Consider the following 22,901-nt stretch of genomic DNA (forward strand, 5'->3'; position numbering starts at 1 on the left):
TTAATCAATAAAATGAAAGGAACTAAGTTGAAAACTGATCACAAATCTACACATTAACGATAGAAACCTTTCTAGCTCTGGTATCTTGAGAAGAATGACTTTATCTTTTAAAATGACACTTCCTAAATAGTACATCAATAGATTGCTCCTTCCCAAATCACAGGAGTGAGATATGGGTGATGGTCAGGCTCTGTTAACATTTATTACTTTGTCTTCTTAAGCTAATTATAAACTTTTATCATGACTTCTCCTTTTAATGTGGTTTTTCTCTCAATGTTATTTTAGGTATAAATACATCACTACATCACAGGCCCTCAAAATGCATAAATTGATTTCTTAGCAACAGGCTTCACAAGGGCAGCTGGAATTGAAGTTTCTGATTACATCATGTTACACTTACTTGATAAAAACTTCCATGATGCATTTGCAAACCTCCACCCGCACACTCTCTTTTTGGAACATGTCCAGAAATGGCAGAAATTTTTCCTAAAAAAAATAATAAAAGCACTCTACCTGCAATTTACACAAGTTACTGGAAGGAATTTGTGGGTTACTTTTTCTTTGAAGGGCAAAACAGAGGAAGAGTTGTTCATCTTTCTGAGGCAGCTCTGATCAGGACTCACATGAAAGCAAGTACAGAACTCTGAGGATTTTAAAACTATTACTATTAAAACAAATTGCACATGCCCAAGGACCAGGGCTGGGACCAGTTAACATTTTGGCAAATCATCTGGACAACCTTTAGATGAGAATAAGCTCTTCTTGGTAGCAGAAGGCAAAGGAGGCTCCAATCTTTTAATGAAGGTATAGAGGAACAGAGAAAGAAGAGTCAGAGTTGTTCAGAGCAGCTTCTGCAACCTGACTCCTCATTCAGTGGCTGTGTGACCTTAAGCAAGTTACTCCACCTCTTCCAGCATCAGTTTCCTCATCTGTAAAGTGGGACTCATTACTACTCGTGCCTTCCCAGTGGTGTTCTGAAAATGATCTGAGGCAATCCATGTAAAGTCAATAGAAAAGATCAACAAAACTAAAAGCTGGTTCTTTGAAAAGATAAACAAAATTGATAAACCTTTAGCCAGACTCATCAAGAAAAAATGGGAGAGGGCCCAAATCAGTAAAAGCAGACATGAAAAAGAAGTTACAACTGATACCACAGAAATACAAAGAACCGTAAGAGACTACTACAAGCAACTATATGCCAACAAAACAGACAATCTAGAAGAAATGGAAAAATTCTTAGAAAGGTACAATCTCCTAAGAGTGAACCAATAAGAAATAGAAAATATAAAACAGACCAATCACAAGTACTAAAACTGATCTGTGATTAAGAAACTCCCAACAAACAAAAGTCCAGGACCAGATGGCTTCACAGGCAAATTCTATCAAACATTTAGAGAGGAGTTAATAAACTATTCCAAAAAATTAACTCATTCTCTGAGGCCACCATCTCCCTGATACCAAAATCAGACAAAGATACCATCAAAAAGAAAATTACAGGCCAATATCACTGATGAACATAGATGCAAAAATCCAACATAATACTGAATACTAGCAAACTGAATCCAACAATACATTAAAAAGATCATACACCATGAACAAATGGGGTCATTATCCCAAGGATGCAAGGATTTTTCAATATCCACAAGTCAATCACTGTGATACACCACATTAATAAATTGAATAAAAACCACTATGATCATCTCGATAGATGCAGAAAAAGCTTTTGATAAAATTCAACATCCATTTATGATAAAAACTCTCCAGAAAGTGCATATAGAGGGGACCTACCTCAACATAATAAATGCCATATATGACAAACCCACAGCTCACATCATACTCAATGGCGAAAAGCTGAAAACATTTCCTCTAAGGTCAGGAACAAGACAAGGATGTCCACTCTCACCACTTTTACTCAACATAGTTTTGGAAGTCCTAGCCACAGCAATCAGAGAAGGAAAAGAAACAAAAGGAACCCAAATTGGAAAAGAAGAAGTAAAACTGTCACTGTTTGCAGATGACATGATACTATACATAGAAAACCCCAAAGTCACTACTGGAAAACTACTAGAGATTGCTCATCAATGAATTCGGTGAAGTTGCAGGATACAAAATTAATACATAGGGATCTGTTGCGTTTCTATACACTAACAATGAAAGGTCAGAAAGAGAAACTAAGGCAACAATCCCATTTACCATTGCATCAAAAAGAATAAAATGCCTAGGAATAAACTTACCTAAGCAGGCAAAAGACCTGTACTCCAAAAACTTTAAGATGCTGGTGAAAGAAATAAAAAATGACACAAACAAATGGAAAGATATATACCATGTTCTTGGATTGGAAGAATCAATGTTGTCAAAACAACTATATTACCCAAGGAAACCTACAGATTCAATGCAATCCCTATGAAATTACCAACTGCATTTTTCACAGAACTAGAAAAAAAATTTTTAATTTGTATGGAAATGCAAAAGACCTGAATATCCAAAGCAATCTTGAGAAAGAAAAATGGAGCTGGAGGAATCGGCTCCCTGACTTCAGACTATACTACAAAGCTACAGTAATCAAGTCAGTATGGTACTGGCACAAAAACCGAAATACAGATCAATGGAACAGGATAGAAATCCCAGAGATAAACCCACGCACATATGGTCAATTAATCTACAAAAAAGGAGGCAAGGATATACAATGGAAAAAAGACAGTCTCTTCAATAAGTGGTGCTGGGAAAACTGGACAGCTACATGCAAAAGAATGAAATTAGAACATTCTCTAACACCATACACAAAAATAAACTCAAAACAGATTAAAGACCTAAACGTAAGACCAGATACTATAACACTTCGAGAGGAAAACGTAGGTAAGACACTCTTTGACATAAATTGCAACAATATCTTTTTGGATCTGTCTCCTAGAGTAATGGAAATAAAAACAAAAATAAACAAATGGAACCTAATTAAACTTAAAAAGTTTTTGCATAGCAAAGGAAACAATAAACAAAACAAAAAAACAACCTACAGAATGGGAGAAAATATTTGCAAATGATGTGACTAACAAGGAATTAATCTTCAAAATATACAAAACAGCTCATACAGCTCAGTATCAAAAAATCAACCCAATCAAAAAGTAAGCAGAAGATCTAAAACGACATTTCTCCAAAGAACATGTACAGATGGCCAAAAGGCACATGAAAAGATGCTCAACATTGTTAATTATTAGAGAATTGCAAATCAAAACTACAATGATGTATCACCTCATACCCAAAAGAATGGCCATAATCAAAAAGTCTACAAATAATAAACGCTGAAGAGGGTGTGAAGAAAATGGAACCCTCCTACAGTGCTGGTGGGAATGTAAATTGGTACAGACACTATGGAGAAGAGTATGGGGGTTCCTTAAAAAACTAAAAACAAAGCTACCATATGATCCATCAATTCCACTCCTGGGCATATATCCAGAGAAAAACATAATTCGAAAAGATACATGCACCCCAGTGGCAGCACTATCTACAACAGCCAAGATGTGGAAGCAACCTAAGTGTCCACTGACAGATGAATGGATAAATAAGATGTGGTGTGTATGTATATATGTACACACACACACACACACACACACACACACACACACACACACACACACACACACAGGAATATTACTCAGCCATAAAAAAGAATGAAATAATGCCATTTGCAACAACGTGGATGGACCTAGAGATTATCATACTAAGTGAAGTAAGCCAGACAGAGAAAGACAAATATCATAGGATATTGCTTGTATGTAAAATCTAAAAAAAGGATACAAATGAACTTATTTACGAAACAGAAATAGACTCACAGACATAGAAACTTATGGTTACCAAAGGAGAGTAGGTGAGAGGGATAAATTAGGAGTTTGGGATTAAAATATACACACTACTATATATAAAATACATAACCAACAAGGACCTACTGTATAGCACAGGGAACTATACTCAGTATCTTGTAATAACCTATAATGGAAGAGAATGTAAAAAAAGGATATATATTTATATATACGTATAACTGAATCACCTTACTGTATACCCGAAACTAACACAACATTGTAAATCAACTATATTTCAATAAAAATTAAAGAAAAAAAAAAAGTTCTAGCACAGTGCTTGGGGCGTGGCAAAAGTTCAATAAATAACAGCCTTTATCATTAAATAAACAAAAGCTTACAGTCTGTGAGAGTACTGGAAATGGAAGCAGGAAGAGGGAAAAGGAAAGTTGAGGGCAGGGCAGAGAGTGTTACTACACAGAGAATCACCTAGATTGGTATGTGACCAGGGCACTGCAGCAAATGAGAAGGGTGTCACAGGCTATTTTAAATTTTTGAGGGAAATATAATAAATCTCAACTCTGTCAGACACTGAGACAACTATTAGCTTGATGTATATCATAGTTTCAACATTAGATTATTGTGTGATAAAAAGCAGGTACCATGCAAAAATCAATGAGGAAGAGGATGTCCAATTTGATTCCAAGGTTTGAGAAGTTGTGTGATACCCAGTAGGTGCACATATCCCATAGTAAGTAGTGAATGAAATAAAGACAATATTTTTCTATCAGTCTATGCGTATTATTTTCTCAAGTGCTGCTTAAGTTGTCATGACATATTTAAATTGTTTAAACCTTACTAGTGTTTTTTAATAAAAAACAGAACTGTTAAGTATTTCTCTTGGTCTAGGACACCATGAAAAAATTATTGAGACACTAAAGGAACCTGAGTCAGATACAAATTTCCAAAGATAGTTAAGGAAAGTTACTTACCACTGAAAAAAGAACTGAGAAATCATGGAAGTGTGCAATTACTTTCTTAATTATTGACTGAAGCTGTAAAGCAAAATGAAAAACACATCTTTAATAAAACTTCGATATTTTTAAAAAGGCAACCCTGCCCATAGTTTGCAATCACAGTTACAATAAGGGAAACCTAGATTACACAAGGAACAGGGAATTACTGGGTTACGTTAAACCTAGTCTCAATCTGAGTTTGTCCATCTTACTCTAGTCTTGGAGAAACACCTTGGCCTCAGTCTTCTCTTCTGTAAAATTGGAGAGCAAAACAGTATCTCACTCATTGTGAGCACTAAATGGGATGGTTTGCTTACAGTGTTTAGAGCAATGCCTGCCCTTCAAAGCTCTCCATTCAAATCAGGTATGAATATTCAAGAGGTGGGCAAACGTTTTCTATACAGGGCCATACAGTCACCACAACTACTCAACTCTGCTGTTGTAGCTGGAAAGCAGTCATTGACAATGTGCAAACAGAGGGGTGTGGCTGGGTTCCGATAAAACTTTATTCACAACAGGTTGTGGGCTACATGGGCCGTGGTTTACAGATCCCTATTCTAGCCCATGGTGGCCCTGTGTTTTTTGACTGCTTCAGTGGAGAGGCACTGGACTGAGTTTGTCAGTGGGGTCAAAGGCCATGCATTACCCGAGGATGGCGGCACAGACTGTGAGGTCTGTCCTAGGTGGCCATGTACTGATGTCCACCACCCCTCACCCTGACATGCACAGAGTCCTGTTCACAGTGCATTGGCACGGGAGAACCAAGGAGGCACTTTCTCTACATAAAATATAAACCGCGGCCAGGAGCGATGCCTACCCCAACGTCCTGCCTGCGACAGCCACACACAATGGGGTGTCACTCTAGGCCTTGCTTCAGACATTGCAAGGAAAACCAGCCCTATTTGGATCACCAGCAAAACTACTGCCATTGAGAAGCTACCCAGGACTAAAGTCATGTGTCTGACAGGGTCTTGGTGTTCTGGCTGGGTGTCCGGCCTGAGCCTCTGAGGTGGGAGAGCCGAGTTCGGGACATTAGACGACCAGAGACCTCCCGGCTCCACGTAATATCAAAAGGCGAAAGCTCTCCCAGAGATCTCCATCTCAACGCTAAGACCCAGCTCCACTCAACGACCAGTAAGCTCCAGTGCTGGACACCCTGCGCCAAACAACTAGCAAGACAGGAACACACCCCACCATTAGCAGACAGGCTGCCTAAAATCACAGTAAGTTCATAGACACCCCAAAACACACCACCAAACGTGGTCCTGCCCACCAGAAAGACAAGATCCAGCCTCATCCACCAGAACACAGGCACCAGTCCCCTCCACAAGGAGGCCTACACAAGCCACTGAACCAACCTTATCCACTGAGGGCAGACACCAAAAACAACAGGAACTATGAACCTGCAGCCTGTGAAAAGGAGACCCCAACAAAGTAAGCTAAGCAAAATGAGAAGACAGAGACACACAGCAGATGAAGGAGCAAGATAAAAACCCACCAGACCAAACAATGAAGAGGAAATAGGCAGTCTACCTGAAAAAGAATACAGAGTAATGATAGTAAAGGTGACCCAAAATCTTGGAAATAGAATGGACAAATACAAGAAAGGTTTAACAAGGACCTAGAAGAACTAAAGAGCAAACAAACAATGATGAAAAACACAATAAATGAAATTCAAAATTCTCTAGAAGGAATCAATAGCAGAATAACTGAGGCAGAAGAACGGATAACTAACCTGGAAGACAAAATAGTGGAAATAACTACCACAGAGCAGAGTAAAGAGAAAAGAATTTAAAGAATTGAGGACAGTCTCAGAGACCTCTGGGACAATATTAAACGCACAACATTCGAATTATAGGGGTCCCAGAAGAAAAAGAGAAAAAGAAAGGGATTGAGAAAATATTTGAAGAGATTATAGTTGAAAACTTCCCTAATATGGAAAAGGAAATAGTTAATCAAGTCCAGGAAGCACAGAGAGTCCCATACAGGATAAATCCAAGGAGAAACATGCCAAAACACATATAATCAAACTATCAAAAATTAAATACAAAGAAAACATTAAAAGCAGCAAGGGAAAAGCAACAAATAATATAAAAGGGAATCCCCATAAGGTTAACAGCTGATATTTCAGCAGAAACTCTGCAAGCCAGAGGGAGTGGCGGGACATATTTAAAGTGATGAAAGGGAAAAACCTACAACCAAGATTACTCTACCCAGCAAAGATCTCAATTCAGATTCGACGCAGAAATTAAAACCTTTACAAACAAGCAAAAGCTAAGAGCATTCAGCACCACCAAACTAGCTTTACAACAAATGCTAAAGGAACTTCTCTAGGCAGGAAACACAAGAGAAGGAAAAGACCTACAATAACAAACCCAAAACAATTAAGAAAATGGTAAAAGGAACATACACATTGATAATTACCTTAAATGTAAATAGATTAAATGCTCTGAGCAAAAGACACAGACTGGCTGAACGCATACAAAAACAAGACCTGTATATATGCTGTCTACAAGAGACCCACTTCAGACCTAGGGACACATACAGACTGAAAGTGAGGGGATGGCAAAAGATATTCCATGCAAAGGGAAATCAAAAGAAAACTGGAGTACCAATTCTCATATCAGACAAAATAGACTTTAAAATAAAGATGATTACAAGAGACAAAGAAGGACACTACATAATGATCAAGGGACCAATCCAAGAAGAAGATGTAACAATTGTAAATATTTATGCACCCAGCATAGGAGCACTTCAATACATAAGGCAAATGCTAACAGCCATAAAAGGGGAAATCAACAGTAACACAATAATAGTAGGGGACTTTAACACCTCACTTTCACCAATGGACAGATCATCCAAAATGAAAATAAATAAGAAAACACAAGCTTTAAATGACACATTAAACAAGATGGACTTGGGCTTCCCTGGTGGTGCAGTGGTTGAGAGTCCACCTGCCGATGCAGGGGACACGAGTTCATGCCCCGGTCCAGGAAGATCCCACATGCCACAGAGCAGCTGGGCCCGTGAGCCATGGCCGCTGCGCCTGTGCATCTGGAGCCTGTGCTCCGCAACGGGAGAGGCCACAACAGTGAGAGGCCCGTGTACCGCAAAACAAACAAACAAACAAACAAAAAAACAAGATGGACTTAATTGATATTTATAGGACATTCCATCCAAAAACAACAGAATACACTTTCTTCTCAAGTGCTCATGGAACATTCTCCAGGATAGATCATATCTTGGGTCACAAATCAAGCCTTGGTAAATTTAAGAAAATTTAAATTGTATCAAGTATCTTTTTCAACCACAATGCTATGAGCCTAGATATCAATTACAGGGAAAAAAAAACGTAAAAAATACAAACACATGGAGGCTAAACAATACACTACTAAATAACCAAGAGATCACTGAAGAAATCAAAGAGGAAATCAAAAAATATCTAGAAACAAATGAAAATGAAAACACGATGACCCAAAACCTATGGGATGCAGCAAAAGCAGTTCTAAGAGGGAAGCTTATGGCAATACAAACCTACCTCAAGAAGCAAGAAACATCTCAAGTAAACAACCTAACCTTACACCTAAAGCAATTAGAGAAAGAAGAACAAAAAAGCCCCAAAGTTAGCAGAAGGAAAGAAATCATAAAGATCAGATCAGAAATAAATGAAAAAGAAATGAAGGAAACAATAGCAAAGATCAATAAAACTAAAAGCTGGTTCTTTGAGAAGATAAACAAAATTGATAAACCATTAGCCAGACTCATCAAGAAAAAAGGGAGAAGACTCAAATCAACAGAATTAGAAATGAAAAAGGAGAAGTAACAACTGACACCGCAGAAATACGAAGGATCATGAGAGATTACTGCAAGCAAATATATGCCAATAAAATGGACAATCTGGAAGAAATGGACAAATTCTTAGAAAAGCAAAACCTTCCAGGACTGGACCACGAAGAAACAGAAAATACAAACAGACCAATCACAAGCACTGAAATTGAAACTGTGATTAAAAATCTCCCAACAAACAAAAGCCCAGGACCAGATGGATTCACAGGCAAATTCTATCAAAGATTTAGAGAAGAGCTAACAGCTATCCTTCTCAAACTCTTCCAAAATATAGCAGAGGAGGGACACTCCCAAACTCATTCTACGAGGCCACCATCACCCTGATACCAAAACCAGACAAAGATGTCACAAAGGAAGAAAACTACGGACCAATATCACTGTTGAACACAGACGCAGAAATCCTCAACAGAATACCAGCAAACAGAATCCAACAGCACATTAAAAGGATCATACACCATGATCAAGTGGGGTTTATCCCAAGAATGCAAGGATTCTCCAATATATGAAAATTAATCAATGTGATACACCGTATTAACAAATTGAAGGATAAAAACCATATGATAATCTCAATAGATGCAGAAAAAGCTTTTGACAAAACTCAACACCCATTTATGATAAAAACTCTCCAGAAAGTAGGCATAGAGGGAACTTACCTCAACATAATAAAGGCCACATATGACAAACCCACAGCCAACAATGTTCTCGATGGTGAAAAACTGAAACCATTTCCACTAAGATCAGGAACAAGACAAGGTTCCCCACTCTTACCGCTATTATTCAACATAGTTTAGGAAGTTGTAGCGACAGCAATCAGATAAGAAAAAGAAATAATAGGAATACAAATCGGAAAAGAAGAAGTAAAACTGTCACTGTTTACAGATGACATGATACTATACATAGAGAATCCTAAAGATGCCACCGGAATCTACTAGAGCTATTCAATGAATTTGGTAAAGTAGCAGGATACAAAATTAATGCAAAGAAATCTCTGGCATTCTTATACACTAATGATGAAAAATGTGAAAGAGAAATTAAGGAAACACTCCCATTTACCACTGCAACAAAAAGAATAAAATACCTAGGAATTGACCTAGCTAAGGAGGCTAAAGACCTGTATGCAGAAAACTATAAGACACTGATGAAAGAAATTAAAGATGATACAAACAGATGGAGAGATATACCATGTTCTTGGATTGGAAAAATCAACATTGTGAAAATGTTGACTCTACTACCCAAAGCAATCTACAGATTCAATGCAATCCCTATCAAACGACAAATGGCATTTTTCACAGAACTTGAACAAAAAAATTTCACAATTTGTATGGAAACACAAAAGACCCGAATAGCCAAAGCAATCTTGAGAAAGAAAAATGGAGCTGGAGGAATCAGGCTCCCTGACTTCAGACTATACTACAAAGCTACAGTAATCAAGACAGTATGGTACTGGCACAAGAACAGAAATATAGATCAATGGAATAGGATAGAAAGCCCAGAGATAAACCCACACACATATGGTCACCTTACCTTTGATAAAGGAGGCAAGAATATACAAAGAAGAAAAGAGAGCCTTTTCAATAAGTGGGGCTGGGAAAACTGCACAGCTACATGTAAAAGAATGAAATTAGAACAATTCCTAACAGCATACACAAAAATGAATTCAAAATGGATTAAAGACCTAAATGTAAGGCCAGACACTATAAAACCTTTAGCAGAAAACATAAGCAGAACACTCTATGACATAAATCACAGCAAGATCCTTTTTGACCCACTTCTTAGAGAAATGGAAATAAAACCAAAAATAAACAAATGGGACCTAACGAAACTTAAAAGATTTGCATAGCAAAAGAAACCATAAACAAGGACAACCCTCAGAATGGGAGGAAATATTTGCAAACAAAGCAACTGACAAAGGATTAATCTCCAAAATATGCAAGCAGCTCATGTAGCTCAGTATCAAAAAAACAACCCAATCCAAAAATGGGCAGAAGACCTAAGCAGACATTTCTCCAAAGAAGATATACAAATTGCCAAGAAACACATGAAAGGATGGTCAACATCACTAATCATTAGAGAAATGCAAATCAAAACTACTATGAGGTATCACCTCACACCAGTCAGAATGGCCATCATCAAAAGATCTACAAACAATAAATGCTGAAGAGGGTGTGGAGAAAAGGGAACCCTCCTGCACTGCTGGTGGGAATGTAAATTGATACAGCCACTATGGAGAACAGTATGGAGGTTCCTTAAAAAACTAAAAATAGAACTACCATATGACCCAGCAATCCCACTACTGGGCATATACCAAGAAAACTGCAATTCGAAAAGAGTCATGTACCACCATGTTCACTGCATCACTATTTACAATAGCCAGGACATGGAAGCAACCTAAGTATCCATCGACAGATGAATGGATAAAGAAGATGTGGCGGGCTTCCCTGGTGGCGCAGTGGTTGAGAGTCCACCTGCCGATACAGGGGACATGGGTTCGTGCCCCAGTCCAGGAAGATCCCACATGCCGCGGAGTGGCTGGGCCCGTGAGCCATGGCCGCTGAGCCTGCGTGTCCAGAGCCTGTGCTCCGCAACGGGAGAGGCCACGACAGTGAGAGGCCCAAGTACCGCAAAAAAAAAAAAAAAAAAAAAAAGAAGATGTGGCACATATATACAATGGAATATTACTCAGCCATAAAAAGAAACGAAATTGAATTATTTGTAGTGAGGTGGATGGACCCAGAGTCTGTCATACAGAGTGAAGTAAGTCGGAAAGGGAAAAACAAATACCGTATGCTAACACATTTATATGGAATCTAAAAAAAAAAAAAAAAGGTTCTGAAGAACCTAGGGGCAGGACAGAAATAAAGATGCAGATGTAGAGAATGGACTTGAGGACACAGGGAGGGGGAAGGGTAAGCTGGGACGAAGTGAGAGAGTGGCATGGGCATATATACACTACCAAATGTAAAGTAGATAGCTAGTGGGAAGCAGCCGCATAGCACAGGGAGATCAGCTCCGTGCTCTGTGACCACCTAGAGGGGTGGGATAGGGAGGGTGGGAGGGAGACACAAGAGGGAGGGGATATGGGGATATATGTATAGCTGATTCAGTTTGTTATACAGCAGAAACTACCACAACATTGTAAAGCAATTATACTCCAATAAAGATGTTAAAAAAAATAAACCCCTATCCCTGGTTGCTGTCAAGAAAGGAAAATTTACTGACAAGTTCTTTGTTTATACTAAAAACATCACTGTTTAAATCATCTGCAACGGAAGTGGCTCATGGTCCAAAATATAGAATATTAAGAGGTACACACCCCATTTCATAATTACGCAGTTTACTAGGTCAGCAAGCAAAAGGACTTCAAAACGTCATGACAAACAGTGCTCCAAGGCAGAGCATTCAAAGATACTGCAGTACTGTCTGGTTAAAATAGTTCCTGAAACCTTATCCACAGTAACTAATCCCTGTAGAACAGGAAATTCTTTTTTTAATATTTAAAGTACACTTACAAATAATGCCTTTCCTGGTTTTAAGAGATGTATTTTTTCCCTTCAACGTTTCATTATGAAATGCTGAAATGTAAGAAAATTCAATGAATAATAACAAACACCCATTTACTCACCACTTAGATTCTACAAGGGCTAACATTTTGCTATATTTGCTTTACCTCCTCACCTATCCATTGATCCAATGGCAGAACTTTTAAAAATGTGTTGACTGTGTGCTGCCAACTTTTTTACTGTGAAATAATTTCAAACTTGCAGAAACATTGAAAAAACAGTACAGAAAACTCCCATATTCTCTTTACACAAAGTCATCAGTTTTTAGTATTTTGCCAAATTTGTTTCATTGTCCTCTCTCTGTAAAAAGACATATTATATTTTTTCTGAACCATGTGAAAGCAGATTGAATGTATCATGTCCTTCACCCCTTACCACTTCATTTGTATTTCCTAAGAATAGTCATATTCTCTGACATTTCTACTCTGTTGTTTATCAAATTCAGGAAAGTTAACACTGGTATAATTTTAATACTTTAATCTATCATTTGTATTCCAATCTTGTCAACTGTCTCAGTACATTCTTTTTTTTTTTTTTTTTTTTTGCGGTACGTGGGCCTCTCACTGTCGTGGCCTCTCCCGTTGCGGATCACAGGCTCCGGATGCGCAGGCTCAGTGGCCATGGCTCATGGGCCCAGCTGCTCTGCAGTAGTTGTGGCACGTGGGTTTCAGTAGTTGTGGCACATGGGATCTTCCCGGACCGGGGCACGAACCCGTGTCCCCTGCATCGGCAGGCGGACTCTCAACCACTGCGCCACCAGGGAAGCCCTCAGTACATTCTTTACAGCATTATTTTTTCCTCTCTTTAGTACAGGATTCAGTTCAGGATCATGCATTGCATTTTGTTTTCACGTCTGTGCAGTCTGTGTTAATTTGGAAGAGTTCCTTAACCTTCTTTGTCACGATGGCAAAGATTTTTTTTACAAGCCAATTACTTTATAGAATGCTCCTCAATTTGGGCATGACTAATGTTACCTCATGATTAGATTCAGTCAGGCATTCTCGACTGGAATGTTACATAGATGATGCTGTGTCTTTCCTGTTTTTCGGGGTTCCATATCTGCAGGCACAAGATAGCCACTTGCTCCTCAATGGTGATATGGATTTTGATTAGCCTGTCAATGACTGTCCAAATTCTCCACTCCAGAGTCACTATTTTTCCCCTTGCGATTAATGCTCATTCTATGGGAGGAGATACGAAAATGTCCTGCTCCTCATCAAACATTCCCCCCAGATTTAGCATCCATTGATGATTCTTGCCTGAAGACCGATGATTCTTGTCTTCACTGTGACGGCTGCAAATGGTGATTTTTCAACTCTACCATTTCTTCCACATTTCTCAAATGGCACCCCTGCCCACCTTTCCCCTCATCTATTTATTTATTTACCTATTCGTCATAAGGGCCGACTCTTACTCAGTGGATTATAATCCATCACTGTATTTATCTCATTTGATGCTCAAACTGGGAACCTGTGAGAGCCCCTTCCAAGCTGTTCCTGTGCCCATTCCATGTGCCCCCAGTAGTACTTCCTTACTTCCTGGCACAAGAAAATGTTCCAGGCTCACCTTATACCTTCCCTATCCTAGAACTGGAGAAAGCTAATTCTTCACAGATCCCCACAGTTTTATTTTCTTGATGTGGCCCTCACTTAAGACCAAGGACTCACAACCGATATGGGTGGCTGTCTGGAATGCAGGCTGACCCCGGGGCATCTTTTATAAGTTGCTCTTAGATATGACAGAATTACAGTATAGTATAGTTCCCTTGTCACTTAGGAATGGACTGCATTAAAATTATTATGTTACTTAAAGTTTTCAATTAATTGGGTCACTAGCAGTCAAGGCCTTACTGAAAATTCCCCAACTAAAATTCTGCACATCAGTCTTCATATGAGGCCGAGACCTGGACCACCCACAAGGGTATGACCCATCTTCTCTACACACTTTATTTACCCTGCAATATTGACCGAGAGCCTGCTGTGCGTGACTGTGTTCTTTTCATTCCATCTAGAAAAATGTCAGAGAGTTAGTGGCTGCTCAATAAATTGTAATGATGAACCATTTTAATTAGCAAATGGTGAAAATTTCTTAAATGAGTAAAATATAAGAATTCTAAAATTTATACAAGAATATGTAACTAGGGCTTCCCAGGTGGTGCAGTGGTTGAGAATCCGCCTGCCAATGCAGGGGACACGGGTTCGAGCCCTGGTCCGGGAAGATCCCACATGCCGCAGACCCCACGTGCCACAACTACTGAAACCCGCGCACCTAGAGCCCGTGTTCCACAATAAGAGAAGCCACCGCAATGAGAAGCCCGCGCACCGCAACGAAGAGTAGCCCCCGCCTGCCGCAACTAGAGAAAGCCCACGCGCAGCAACGAAGACCCAACACAGCCAAAACTAACTAACTAAATAAATTTATTTATTTTTAAAAAAAGAATATGTAACTAATTTTCTTATACTAAGTGAGCCCAGAAATCACTTGATCATAGGCAGTAAGTGCCAAAACATCATGTTATTAAATAAAAAATAAAATCTTAATTAGGTCTGAAGTTACTTTATAGTAAGTGATCCTGAGCTGGATTCTGTACTAGAGGGGAAAAAAATCTGCTACTAAGGACACTGAGTCCACTGACAAAACTGGAATATGGACTGTGGAATAGGTAAAAGTAATATATTAACATTAAATTCCCTGATGTTGGTAACTAAACTGTGGTTATAAAGGAGAATGTCCTTGTTCTTAGGAAATACTCACTGAACTCCTTAGAGGCAAAAGTGGCATGATGTATGCAATTTATCCTCAACTGTTTTTTTAAAAATTTACATACGTATGTATGAATATATATGTCTGTGTGTGTGTGTGTGTGTGTGTGTGTGTACGCACACAATGATAAAGTAAACATGGAATCTCTCAACAGCTGGTGAATCTGGGTAAAAAATAATGGAAGTTCTCTGAGCTATTCTTTTAACTTTCCAATAAAGTTTGAATTTATTTCCAAATAAAAAGTTAGCTTAACTGAAAAACATAGGCATCTTACTTACTGGTGCCAAGCAACTGTACAGGGCTTTCCACATCACACCTCACTGAACCCTCACAACCATTCTGAGGAGGACTATTATTATCCCCATTTTACAGTGAGAAAACTGAGGCACAACAAGACTAAGTAACTGATTAAAGGGCACATGGCTAAGACATGGCAAAGCTAGGAAACAAACCCAGGATTATCTGACTTTACAGCCTGACCCATGCAACATACCTATTTAATTCAACAGAATAAAATTCCTTACAGTGTGGAAATGAGAAATGAAAATCTGTCACCTGAGGGTAGGAGTCTTCAAATGCACGATCTGGAGTCATGTGCTTGATGACATCGGCCAAAACAGTATTCACCTCTCGTTTCTAAGTGGGGAAAAAAATCAAACCTGTATTTAGACACTGAATGGTAGTCATTGACCATTTTTCTGATAGAAAGAACTAACGTTTTCAGAATATAGCACACACTTTCCAGGAAGTAGTTTCAACTACTCTGCTGAAAATAATGTAAGGGGGGAAATCCCACCCATACCACAGCCCTAAAGATGGCCATGTTTGCACCAAGTCAGGACTAAAACACGGTTCTCAAAGGTTCCTGTCCCAGCTTTCTCTGAGTGCTGGTGAAATCCAACGTGCCACTTTCTGCCTGCCAGTCCCGGGCCCCTCCCCAGGTGCTGCAGAGAGCAGCGAAGCATTGTGGGAAGAGCACAGCCTGAACCCTTACAAGCTGGGTGACCCAATGACCACTTCACTTTTGTCAGCTGTATCAGGGGTCAGCCAACCAGCCCAGCACCTATTTTCATACAGTCCAGGCGCCAAGAATGATTTTTACATTCAAACCAAAAGAATAATAATATTTGGTGACAACGAAAATTATATGAGACTCAAATTTCAGCATGCATAAATAAGGCTTACTATTTACACAGCCATGCTCACCCCTGTATGGTCTACGGCTGCTTTCATGATACAGTGGCAGAGTTGGGCACTTGTAACAGAGATCATATGGTCCACAAAGCCTCAAATACAGAAAAAAGTGGACTTCTACAGAAAAAGTGTGCTGAGCCCTGGTCTATATAACTGGAACAGTGAAACTTCCTGGCAAGGTCACTATGAAGCTGTGCAGCTTACAGGTAAAGTGCCTGGCACATAGCACGCTATCTAAACAGTTGCCATTATGTACTTTCTCATTTAATGTTCATTAAACTCCACAGCACACGGACTTCCCTGGTGGTCCAGTGGTTAAGACTCTGCGCTACCAATGCAGAGGGCCTGGGTTCAATCCCTGGTCAGGGAACTAGATCCCGTATGCCACAACTAAGAGCCCACGTGCCACAACAAAGATCCCGCATGCCGCAACTAAGACCAGGCACATCCAAATAAATAAATACATACAGAAATAAATAAATATTTTTTTAAAAAACCTCCCCATCATAAATAAATAAATATTAAAAAAAAAACACCTCCCCATCATGGACATCATTATCCCCATGAAAAGTTAAGTGGCTAAGTGGCTTAGCCAGGGTCACAGAGCTAAAAAAATCTGACAATGGCATTAAAAGGAACCAAAGCTTCTTGGAGAAAGAGCTGATTCCAAATCTAAGATAAGAAAAATACAAGGGAGGCTGGAGCATCTTATAATAGAAAGCAAGGAAGGCATCAAAGACTACAAAGAATGTGTCAGGACTCAGAAGCCAACCTGAAAAAGCACCCACTGGACAAAAATGGGACAACTGAGCATCAGTAAGAATAATACAATTGCAATGACTGATACATATCAAATATGTTTCAATTAGTGAGCTCCTACAGATACCCACAGCAACTACTACTCACTGGTGACCTTTGGGGATGCTGGGGAATTGACTCTTTACTCTAAAAACTAGTAAGTAACAGGGGCAAAAATGAGCATCTTGCCTTTTCTGTACAAACTGTTACCTCAGGGTAACCAAATACGTGGAGTGAAAAGGTTCTCTTCATGCAAGTATTCTAGCTAACAAATAAAGGAGAAATGATAACTCCTAATATCACCACTTTGCAACCCGTGATAAACCATAAGATGAATGCGCTTCAGTGGTCACTCACATCACGGAGAGACAACCAGATACCGTGAGCCTCCCAGGAGAAGCACCATGCCAGCACCCAGGGTGCCAAAAAGTCAGATCTGAAGCTGATGAAGTCTCCTGTCTCCAGAACTAACTGCCGATTTATAGGAAATACTGGAGGCAGAAGAGCATGTTTAATCACCACCACAGGCATACATCTGGCCAATCGAGACCGGGAAACTCTACAGGACAAAGGACCCAATTTCTTCAACAAATAAATAATAGAAAAAAAAAAGGGAAGGGAACAGGGAGGGAGGGAGGGAAAGAGAGGGGAAGAGAGAGGGAACTTACAGATTAAAATAACTCTAAAGTTTTTACAACGTATAGATCCTGTTTTAATCCTGATTGAACAAATAAACTGTAAAAAACTTATGAGACAATTGGAGAAATCTGAAAATTTATCGATTTTTAATGGTATTAAAACATTATTGATTTTATTAGTTACGATAACGTATTGAGATTTTGTTTCAGAAAAGTGAATTCTATTTTAGAGATATGTGCAGAGATACTGACAGGTGAAACACGGTGATTGAGCTGTGCTTCAAAATAATCCAAGGGTGGGGAGAAAAGGGAAGGACACGAAACAAGATCTGTCATAAGTTGATCATTTCTGGGTGATAAGTACAAGGAGGATCATATGTTTGAAGTTTCCATAATAAAACAAAAATTGGACAAAAGAAAGAAAATTAACAGACCAACATTTACATAATGCTCAAAACGAGGCAAAACCCATTTCTGGAGTTAGAGACCAGATGGTGCCTACCTTCAACTTCCAAGGCTGTGACTGGGAGGAGAGTATGGGGGGGCTTCAGGGTGGAGTGGGGAGTTATTTCCTGTTTCTTGATCTGGACCATGATTACATGGGTGTATTTTGTGAAGATTCATTATACAGCAAACTTACGATATATATGCTTTTCTTCATGTAGGCTAAACTTCGGGTTTTTTTAAGTTGATTAAAATAAACACCTGGCAACAGGATTTGAAACCACTTCTACCTGCTTCTAAAGTCTCTGCTCATTGACAAGACCAGTATTTCCCAAACTGGGGTTCTAGTTTGGGCCTAGGAAAAGAAGTATCTTTGTTTGCTTAGAAAAAAATTAAATTACACGCAAATCAAATATGTTTGGAAAACGCTGCTGACTAGACTCCCATGGAAAGTCCCAATATACTTTAACAATAAGGATCTAAGGTGTACTATGGTGAAAAAACCTGCTTCACTTTGTATAATGCGGCATTTCCCAAGCTTACACGTGAGTGTGGAACACTTTTGTTATAGGTCACGTATTAATGCTCCATCACACTATACCATAAAGGATGCAATTTTCATAAAGAATAATTACCATCATAAAATACCTAAATGTCTAAGCTAGACTTATTCACAATTACGAACATGAAAAAAATATACAGTAATTCTTTCAAAAACAATACCACAGCACACATACCGTGAAATGTTTGCAGGTGTACTCTACCCACACTTCGGCACAATTAATGTAGTCCTACAAAGAAAAAGTAAAAATGTCTTTACAGTAAGAATGCCACGATTGACCTTATGGCAAAAGCTCATCGTGTACAAATCCCTTCAAGGGCTTTGAAAACTAAGAGTTGGTAAGTGATGGGGATTTCAAGAGTGGTTCATGTACAGAAAACTCTGGCCCACTGATAGATTTTTACCCTGAGAGGTGACGTGAGAAAACATAAGTTGCCTGAAACCAATTAGACTGTCATTCCAGAATTGCTACTTGGGCCAAGACAGAAATCTGGGAAGCTCTGCCATGTCTGGAGAATGGGAAGAACCAAAGGGCAGCGGAGATAACAGTGGGGAGACCTCATCACACCTCAGTGGACACAATGACCACAGATCTGGTTGAAAATTCAAGTAGTGTTTACGATGTGACTTTTGAATGTTCTGAGAAAAAACAGGCCTCCTGCCTTTAAAAACAAACCGTTTGTCCTAGAGAGGGTTCTGCATATAAGTTGTAAAAAGGTTAAGAAAGCACAAAGGTTTTAGGTAAGAAAGGATGTGTTAGATTCAAGTAGAAGAGACAATGAGATGGCTACGGAAATGGCAATGACCAACTTGGTAAGGTTGTCTGCCCCAGAAAATATGCACATGGGAAAAAACTGTCAAGGAAAAACAGAGTCTGCAAGTATACCTTTTCTGTTCTGACACTTAAAGGAAAAGAAAGAAGAAATGGGGAGGGAAGAAAACAGTTATCTCATTCACACAAGAAAAGCCAGGAACATTCTAAAGTCTAACAGGAATGCTAAGGTGGACTTAACGAGGAGAGTGTGAAGTTAAAGACTGGAGAAAACTGTTATTATGAGCTTTTGATGCAAGGTTGCTTTGAAGCACTGAAGTACAGGCACCAGAGGCCCAGAGGTTTTTGACTTAAATATCCTAAATAAGCTGTTTTCATTAGCCAATCAGAGTTAAGTTAAATAGAGAATTTCAACGGCTAGAGTTTAGTGAGAATTTTGCTGAATTAAACTAGGTATACGATTTTGTAAAAAAGTCTCCAATTTTTCTAAATTATATTGTTCTTAATACACTATCACAAATGTGGTGATTAGCAAGGGGTTTATAACTGGGCTCACTTCAATATTTCCTTCTCAATAAATGATCAAATCAAATGCCACATATTCACTTATTCTCTGTGTTATGGTCTGAATGTTTGTATCCCCCACAAAACGCATATGTTGAAATCCTAGCCCTTGATGTGATGGTATTAGGAGGTGAGGCCTTTGGCAGTGGTTAGGTCATGAGGGTGGAGCCCCCGATTGGAATTAGTGCCCTTATAAAAGGGACCCTAGAGAGGTCTCTTTCCCTCTTTCTGCGATGTGAGGAGGAGAAGCTGGCAGGCTGCAACCTAGAAGAGGGTCCTCACCAGAACCCAACCATGCTGGTCACCTGATCTTGTACTTCCAGCCTTCAGAAATGTGAGAAATAAATTTCTATTGTACATAAGCCACATGATCTGTCATATTCTGTTACAACAAACTAAATGAACAAGGACATGCTGCTAGTAGGAGAGGAACAGTGCAGGGTGTGGTGAAGTTTGGCCACAAAGACAGCCAACAGCATTTCCCTAGTGGCAGCCACATAAATTGCTGGCACATTGCCTGAAAGGACAGTGAGGCATAAAACCCAAACCTACAACATGATGACCAGCACTACATGCATTACAGAAACTAACATCAGTTGGTCCATCTTCCCAAGACTTCCTGTGTCAGAAGTATGGGGAGAAAGAGCCTTCAGCTGTCCATTCAAGTGAAGGAAACTGGAATTCCCTTTTGCTAATCACTGGCTTGACTACTGATCTTCAATTTAGGAATATCTCAATAAATTGTTTTTTTCAAATCCAAATACAACTTGACCCTTAAAAAACGCAGGGCTTAGGGACACTGATCCTCCACGCAGTCAAAAATTCACATATAACTTATAGTCAGCCCTCTGTATCCACGATTCCTCCGTATTTGCGATTCCACTTCTGTGGATTCAACCAACCATAGGTTGTATACTATTTACTATTGAAAAAAAATTCCATGTATAAGTGGATCTGCGCAGCTCAAACCCATGCTGTTCAAAGGTCAACCGTGCTACAGACTGCTGTACTTCGAATGCTCTTTGCAAAGCTACAGGTCTTTTTAAGTTTCAAGTATTTATAATTTTACACTTTTGGTGCATCTTAAGGCCTCAAGAATAAGACATGCTAGGGACACAAAAATCAAAGAAATACATCTTTAAAGCTATAAGTTCTCCATTACAGATTAACAAATAATGCAATTAAAAGTAGATTTCTTTAAAAAAATAAGGATGATTAACTGAAAGAGAAATTTTTTAAAAGAAAGAGTATACTGCATAACTTGGACAAAAAGCAGTCAATACAAGGTCTAAATGGTCACCCACCTGTGGATTCTTCAATTTAGTGATAACTTTCCAAGCTTCATTGAGAATCTGAAGTCGATCACTCTCAGGAGGATTAGCCAAGGCCAAGTTTAAGCCCAGTGAGCGAAAGAGAAGATGCTAAGAAATACAGCAAACCATTACGATCCTGGAGATGTACAATCAGAGTAACTTGAGGCAATAAAGGAAAAGGCTGTAACAGTTGGCCTGTCTTGAGGTTAATCTTCCAACGACCGTTTTCTGAAGTTCTACCACAGACCTGTGCAAGTTAGACTGAGAAGCTCAAAACAGAGAGCTGGCTCTGTGTACTGGTCCAACCTGTGGGCCATAATATTCTCCTGGACAAAGCTTTTCATAAATAATAAGTGAAGATACAGTTTTAAGGATGTAAGACCAAAATTCTTCCTAAATATTTCATAGTGAGCTAATTTGACAGATTTAGGACTCAAGGAGGCCTGACTCGCGGCAATTACACGTGTCTCACAACCCCAGTCGCTAACTCATTCTCCACCGTACTCTTCAGAAACAGAGCCCTTGCTTGTTTTCCTGTTGGCTGGAGCTTCCCCTGACTCCGAACTCTCTCTCCCTGGGGAGCTACTGGGCAAACATTGCCTATTTGTTCTCCGCTAAGCATTAAGTCAAGAGCCTACCTTGGGGAAACCAGACTCATCGCACTCTTTAATCATGCCGATGAAATCCATGGACCTTGTGGCGATGAACTCGGCCCGGAAAGCTGACATTACGGAATTCAACAGCAAGGCACTGAAAGACACACACACATACCCCACGTCAGCAGAGCTTCCCCTTAATGAAAGTCGCTTTCATTTTAGGATGTATGTTGTTGGGAAAGATGACTGACAGCCCTTTAATGGTAAGGGTGGAAAAATAAGAAGACTGGAGTAAAAAGGCAACCTCTAGAGACTAACTCGGTGTTTTATGCATATTCAGAACTTAATATTCAACTGACTGGAAGAATGGATGGATGGGTGGATGGATGAGTGAATGGGTAGATGGATCAATGGATGGACAGGTAAATAAGAAAGTAATCAAATCCATTTAAACAGAAGAAAACTGAGCCTTCAGTGCACAAATAAAACTAAATATTAAGTAAGAATATTGATCCAAGCTGCAAATGTATATCCGCATCTCTTAGGAAAAGCACTGTTCTAGGACCTAGGGACACAGTGGTGAACAAAACCCACTCCAGGCTGCTCACACATCTGCCACCAAAAGGAGAGCAGAGGAGAAACCTCTTATGCCTGGTAGACAGGAATTCGAGTTTATCCTGACCTTATCACTTAACACAGCCCCGCAGGGAAAGAACTATTATTATACCCATTTTACAGAGGAGGAGAACAAGGCACAGAGGGGTCAAAGTAAGTGACCCAAGGTCAGAAAGCTAAGAAAGAGTGGAGCCAAGCTCTGAAGCCAGGCACCTGGACTCCAGCATTCCTGACCTCCATGCTATCCTGCTTCTCTGTTGGCCCTCTTGCCCATGCAAGCACGCCAACCTCAAAAAAAAGCAACCAAGTCCATTTTCAAACACAGGCTTTATGAATTTCAAAATACTTACTTGTTTGCTAGTTTCTTACATCTCTCCATCATTTCGGTTAGCAGAGCCTAATCAAAAAAATGATAAAAACCATCAA

General features: G+C 39.4%; 1 protein-coding gene and 1 non-coding gene across 8 annotated transcripts in view; one reads left to right on the forward strand and one right to left on the reverse strand.

The window, feature by feature from the left end:
- Positions 1-22,901, reverse strand: part of VPS35L (VPS35 endosomal protein sorting factor like) — a 130,231-nt gene that overhangs the window by 49,680 nt on the left and 57,650 nt on the right. For all 7 annotated transcript variants that reach the window (XM_067706492.1, XM_067706495.1, XM_067706491.1 and 4 more), the window contains exons 15-21: positions 22,826-22,872; positions 21,903-22,014; positions 21,256-21,372; positions 18,791-18,844; positions 15,535-15,615; positions 4,787-4,849; positions 401-486 (exon numbers count right to left, since the gene is read on the reverse strand). In XM_067706492.1, the coding sequence (XP_067562593.1) occupies positions 401-486; positions 4,787-4,849; positions 15,535-15,615; positions 18,791-18,844; positions 21,256-21,372; positions 21,903-22,014; positions 22,826-22,872 (560 nt within the window). The remainder of the gene's footprint in view (positions 1-400; positions 487-4,786; positions 4,850-15,534; positions 15,616-18,790; positions 18,845-21,255; positions 21,373-21,902; positions 22,015-22,825; positions 22,873-22,901) is intronic.
- TRNAG-ACC (transfer RNA glycine (anticodon ACC)) lies at positions 16,471-16,543 on the forward strand. Its single transcript has one exon. It is a non-coding gene; the product is annotated as a tRNA-Gly (tRNA).

This window comes from Pseudorca crassidens, chromosome 15, assembly GCF_039906515.1.
Source record: "Pseudorca crassidens isolate mPseCra1 chromosome 15, mPseCra1.hap1, whole genome shotgun sequence".
Lineage (NCBI taxonomy): Eukaryota > Metazoa > Chordata > Mammalia > Artiodactyla > Delphinidae > Pseudorca > Pseudorca crassidens.